This window comes from Eretmochelys imbricata, chromosome 2, assembly GCF_965152235.1.
Source record: "Eretmochelys imbricata isolate rEreImb1 chromosome 2, rEreImb1.hap1, whole genome shotgun sequence".
Lineage (NCBI taxonomy): Eukaryota > Metazoa > Chordata > Testudines > Cheloniidae > Eretmochelys > Eretmochelys imbricata.
In genome coordinates, this window is record NC_135573.1 from 263484597 (window position 1) to 263490596 (window position 6000).

At 49.0% G+C, this 6000-nt stretch overlaps 1 protein-coding gene across 1 annotated transcript in view; it reads right to left on the reverse strand.

Moving 5' to 3' along the window:
• Positions 1-5162, reverse strand: part of ALS2CL (ALS2 C-terminal like) — a 36890-nt gene extending 31728 nt beyond the window's left edge. Inside the window, exons 1-3 of the mRNA XM_077808470.1 lie at positions 5054-5162; positions 3644-3836; positions 1946-2011 (exon numbers count right to left, since the gene is read on the reverse strand). Coding sequence (XP_077664596.1) covers positions 1946-2011; positions 3644-3836; positions 5054-5159 — 365 coding nt within the window. The 5' untranslated portion in view covers positions 5160-5162. The remainder of the gene's footprint in view (positions 1-1945; positions 2012-3643; positions 3837-5053) is intronic.
• Between the last annotated feature and the right edge of the window lie 838 nt (positions 5163-6000).

The window sequence follows — 6000 nt, forward strand, 5'->3', positions numbered from 1 at the left end:
AAGCTACTGTAATGAAGTTCCTGGCCCCGTTTAACAGACCCAAATTCGAATGAAAACCACAAAGTTTGAATATTTACCTTAACCATGTAAGGTTCCCCTACCGCTAATGCACACAGCCCTCACCCCCAACTCTATCTTTATATTTTTGATTAGCACCATTATATGCTGGCTGCCAACCAAAACCGTACAGCGTTGAAATGCAGTCATTTGACTATAGATCTGTTACACGTCATAACTCACCGAGTGAAACTGATCAGGAATTAAGGGAAGGGGGAAGTTACTTTTGCAGCATCTAGGCCAGTGGTTTTCAACTCTTTTCATTTGAGAACCCCTAAAAATTTTAAATGGAGGTGTTGACCCCTTTGGAAATCTTAGGCAGTCTGCAGACCCCCAGGGTCCGCAGACCACAGGTTGAAAGCCACTGATCTGGAAGGAGCAAGTTGACAGCACAGCCGGCAGCTCTGCTATTGTCCTTGGCAAGTCTACAAAAATCTTTCAAATAGCAGAGAAAACATTGTGTATAGTATGTGCAAATTTCCAGGCCTTCCAGTTCTGACTGGAAGTTAAATAAGTCTCTGAACACTTCTAACAGGACAAATCCTCCAGCAGTTCTGATTTTATCTGCTCTCTACCTGAGCGATTTTGCAATTCTGCCGCAGTTACTCGTGCCTAATTATGAGCAGGCTTTTGAATTTTCTATTCAAATGGCAGTTTGCATGGTCGGTGTCCACGACGCACCTGAAAAATTGCACAAGATGTGATTCAGTGGACCCGAAATGGAGCTTCTGCTGGATACCGAGGTCTTTGACCTTTTCATTGCTTGCCTCTCTTTACCTCAGAGGCTCTCTCCCCTCATTGTTTCCCAGCAAGATCTGCTGGAAGGAGCTGGGAGAGCAAATCACAGGGGATCCCTCCTGATTTTGAGCTAAGGACCATCTCAGAATCCATCAAGATAGTGGAAGAGAGGAGCAGCAGCTCTGGCTCTAGGAGACTACCTAGCCTGAAGTCAGTGTGCAATTGCAGCTCAGATAGCTTGGGTACTGGAGCAGTGAAGCTGTGGGAGTACGTTTCAGCACAGGTTAGCCCTGGGGGCAGTTCCAAGGTTCCAGGAAGACTTGTACAGCCCACACTACAGTGCATGCAACTGCAGCTTCATGGCCATTAGGACTCGAGCTAGGTCAGCTAGGTGTACACATGCTGCCATCACCCCTCATGACTTCAGTGTGGACATACCTTAAAAAGCAGCTGCCCTCTTCGGTTTACATGCTGTGACACATTAAGCAGCATAGCCTTTTTGCTCTCCTTCCTGCTGAGGATCTAAACACTCCGTTCTGTCGCTAATAGGGCTGAGCAAATCACGGATTTTTCGGTTCGCCAGCACTTCCAAGCGGGGTTTGGGTTCAAATTCAAAAGTTGAGACATTTCAGCAGCAGTTCCACCCAACACACATGCTTGATTTAAATAAGTGGTTTGACCCAAAGCGTTTGAATCTGGCCCTTTAAAAAGGCCAGGAAACACATGCTTTGGGTCAAACCACTTATTTAAAAAGTGGTTTGACCCAAAGCATGTGTTTCCTGGCCTTTTTAAAGGGCCAAATTCAAAGTCAGTGGAGGAGGTGGTGGTACCTCCCCATATAATGTTTAGCCTAGTGGTTAGGGTGCAACCTGGCATCGTGGCCTCCACTGAAGCTGGGAGCAGCCTTCATTGTAGGTGGAGGCCACAGCCATGAAGAAGAGATTACTCAGTGTCGTCCCATTAACACACTGGCTGGATTACTGTAGCAATGAGGCATTTTCTGGCCAGTATATCATTGTAGCAGGGCCAGCGCCCATAAGCCAGGGGACTCTAGGACCTGCTTGAAGTCTCACTCCTTTAGCTTTCCCTCATGCAGGCAGGATTATTCCCTCAGGCTGAACAGGAGGCTGGAGGGTCTGAAGCCACTAACCTTTTATTCTTTGCCGCCTGGTCAAAGCCCTGGACTACAACACAGTTTGCAAAGGTGACAAAGTACCTGTAGGGAAAGAGAAAGAGAGGCCGAGCTTGGGTCAAGTAGTAGCAACCAGGTTGAAGAGGCACTGGGAGAATCTTGTGGCTCGTTTGGAAGCCCATCGTGTCTGTTGCCTTTTTGCCCAGGGTGTCAGAGATGGAGACTAAGCCCACAGACTATTCCCTCCATATATGTCCCCTACAGTATGCTCTCCAATGCCCTTTATAAACTTCCCTTGGGGGATTATTAATGGGGAACATTCTCCACTAGACTGATTACCAGGAAAGTACCTTAAGATCGACTTTACTCAGGCAACAACCGCCCTGGAGAGTTAGTCTGCAGGGACTGAATCCAAGGCCTGTGATCGAAACCTATGGGCTTCTATTGAGGCACAGAACCAGGTCTGCTAGACTAAACCCAGTATACATGGTCTCGCCACTAGAAGCAGACAGCCACACTGTCAGCATGTGTTCAGCTCCATTTTGTCTAATTACTTAAAACCACCAGGTGTTCTGCTGCAGGCGGGTTGTTCTAGCATCTGTAAAATCTATCCCCCTGCCTCACCACCCACACGGTGCTGCTCCCCAGAAGCATGAGAAGGAGACAGATACATTCTTACCGAAGCTCTCTCCCACCATTAAGGCACCAGCGTGTGCCCGCAGAATCAGATCACCCTGCATGCTAAGCATGGGACATTGCAGGATTGGGACCAGGATGCATAAGCAATCCGATCTGCTAGCACGGGCCCCCGACACCCACGCGGAGCCCAGCCTATACAGGGAGCATGGCATGATATCCAGAATCCTGAGTTTGGGATGATTGCGTTTCTAACGAACGGCGGTGCAATGATAATCTGCCGGTCAGCCCAGATTTTAATGGTATTTATAGCACACCAGAGCCCAATCCTGAAAACACTTATGCATAGGAGCAATCTCCTCGGCGGTTGGGCTTTAATAGATTCTAATGACTGTGACGTGTTACTTTTTCCACTCCGTGTCCCAGTGAGGTCTGCTTGCAGCCCTGCACCCCACCCCGATCTAGACACAAGTCCTCTCATCCTGATCACAACACGAACTCTGTTTGTATATAACTCAGTCATGGCATATATTCCCACCCTCCACCCTTTTAAAGCTTCTAAATATCAGTGTGCACCAGAAGGCAAGTGTTCATCTTAAACCTCTTTAGAGGAAAATCACAGCCACAGCTAGAGAAAGAATACCAACTAAATACCAGGGGTTCTCAAACTTCATTGCACCATGACCCCCTTTGACAACACAAATTACTATATGCCCCCAGAAGGGGGGACTGAAGCTTGAGCCCACCCGAGCCCCACTATCCCAGGTGGAGAGGCCAAAGCCCAAGCCCCAATGCTCCAGGCGAGGGGGCCAAAACTGAAGCCTAAGGGCTTCAGCCCCAGGCAGGGGGCCTGTAACCTGAGCTCCACTACCCAGGGCTGAAGCCCTCGGGCTTTGGCTTCAGCCCCAAGCCCGAGCAAGTCTAAGTCAGCCCTGGCGATCCCATTCAAATGGGCTCATGACCCACTTGGGGGTCCCGACCCACAGCTTGAGAACTGCTGAGATAGACAAAGATTTCATCCTGATCCTCTAGTCTATAGGTTTGCTTCAGTAATTGACATAATAGTGTCTTTGTACTTACTGGATGTAGATACTGAGAAACAGGTCTCCCTTCCACAGGATGTGGAGGTCTTGGAGGCAGAGCGACTCGGAGATGCTGAACTTCTGTTTCAGCGTCCGGTGGTTTTCCTCTGTCAGGTCCCAGAGAGCGTGGAAGCGGTCGTTCAAAAGCAGCAATAATTTCAAATTATCCTTTCCTTTTTGCTCAGAAGGCTCTTTGAAAGAGACCAAGAAGAGAGGATACTACGAAGTCATAGAACGATAGACGCATTGGACTGGCAGGGACCTTGAGAGGTCTTCTAGTCCAGTCTCCTGCACTCAAGGCAGGACTTGGTGATGAGGCCCAAGTCATCTCCTGGGAGACACACGAACAGGGCAGCTGAGATTCTCCAGAGAGAAGAGCTGATGGCTAGCATGTGTCGGCACCCTCTACCTTAAGAAGTTGTGTGGATCACATCCTCAGCTTGTGTGTATTGGTGTTTGAAGTGACACTAATATACCCCAGCTGAGAATCTGGCTGTATACGTACTATTTGCGCAGAGCTAGGTGGTCATCCCTATCAAGATGATAAGGCAGAAGGGGCACAGCGGTTTAGGGGACTAAGCAAGGAAGTGAGAACAGTTAGAACTTCACTCCTCTGTGCTGAAACAAACTTACAAGTGGATGCAAGATTGGGGGTGTGGTTTTCAACACCAAGGACCTGAATGGAAAGTATCACCAGTTTAGATCTTCTATGGGTGTGACTCTATTCTCACACGAGTGGGAATCTGGATTTACTCCAGTAAGAGCAAGGAAACAGCCCTCAATGATCCAAGCCTATGTCTTGGACCAGAGGTCACATGCAACCTTGTGGAGTATGTACTAGGGCAGCACCCTTTGCATGGGTTTAAGTAGCAATGTAGACCACAAGGCAAAGCTTAGGCAAGTAAAGCAAAGACACACCTGAAGGGTGTGGTTATGCCCCTGAATACAGACCCTACACAACTTCCTACTCACCCAAGCCTTGCCTTCCCCGTTTACATTGCTATTTTTGCCATGTAATGTTCTGCCATCTCCCAGCTGCTGGTGCCCTTCCCCCTCTGCGAGGAAAGGTGCCTTTCCCTGCTGCCTCCCTCACCGGAGCTTTTCACTGACACATGTATCTACATATCACAGTGTGGACGCAGCTTGTTTTTCACTGCAGCGCGTGGCTACACATCGCTACACACCACTTCTGGTACTGTGTAGTGTAGACGTAGCCTTAGAGCTCTGATTAAGCTGAACTGGGTTTAGATTCCATTTCCCCAGGTTAGAACACCTTCCAATACACCTGCCTCAGTCAGCTCTGTGCCAGATGACACCGGTTACCACTGAAGCCTAAGGACTGCATCGATCAGATGCCGGGAAGCAGAGCTTCATGAGCAGATGGCTACATTCTCCTCTGTGGGCTTACCTGCCTGGAGCAAGGGCTTGAGAACGATGGTGTTGATACGCGCTAGACATGCAGAGAAGGTTTCTTCTGTTCGTAGGAGCGTCTCCGCCGCTTCAGTGGTGCACATGTTCTAGTTGCAAACAGAGTTAAAGCCGTTCACTGTAAAGAACCCTACAACTCGTCTCACAGCAGGGCTCCGGGCCCCCAAATTGGGCCCTCCTGGTGCTTGGCACTGCACACACAGAGAGAGACGCTCCCAGCCCAAAAGAGCAATCTAAAGAGAGAAAGTTGGGAGGGCAACTAGAGGCACAGAGAGGTGAAGTGACTTGCCCAAGGTCACACAGCAAGGTCAGTGGCAGAGCTGGGAACAAAGCCCAGTTTCCCTCCCCCAAACACAAATTCTCAGACCACTGTCCTTGTCAATGGGCCAAGCTGCCTCCTTGCAAGACTTCAACAAGCATCAGAGATTTCAAAAGAAGGCCTTGAGCTTTTCTACCACGGAATTAATCCCCCAAGAGCTGGACTTGCTCTCCTGAGGGAAGCCCGTTTATGCCCAAAGCACGTACGGCAAGGACAGGGTTAGTTCAAACTTCCCCCGTCATTAGCTGTGTGCCACTGAGCCTCAACTCACCTCCATTGGCAGCAAAATGTGTTGTATGCTGCCACCAAGCTATCCACCACAACAGCTGCTCTGACCACATCCACCCCAAGGGAGCAGAAAGTCTGATTGCCCTGGCTGTCCAGTTACATCTGTCCTCACTGCTGTATACAACGGAAGTGCTTGAGTAACACTGCTTGTGTCCATGGGCCAACCAACAAATTCCTATTGCTTCCTCTTTAAAAAGAGAAAAATACTAACCCAAGTGGTGCTAGCGAACGTCATGGAGAGCCACAATGGAAAGAACCCAAACAGTGAAGAAAATCAAGGGCAGGGTGAATGTGGTTTGGAGATACCGCTAATAGAAAAC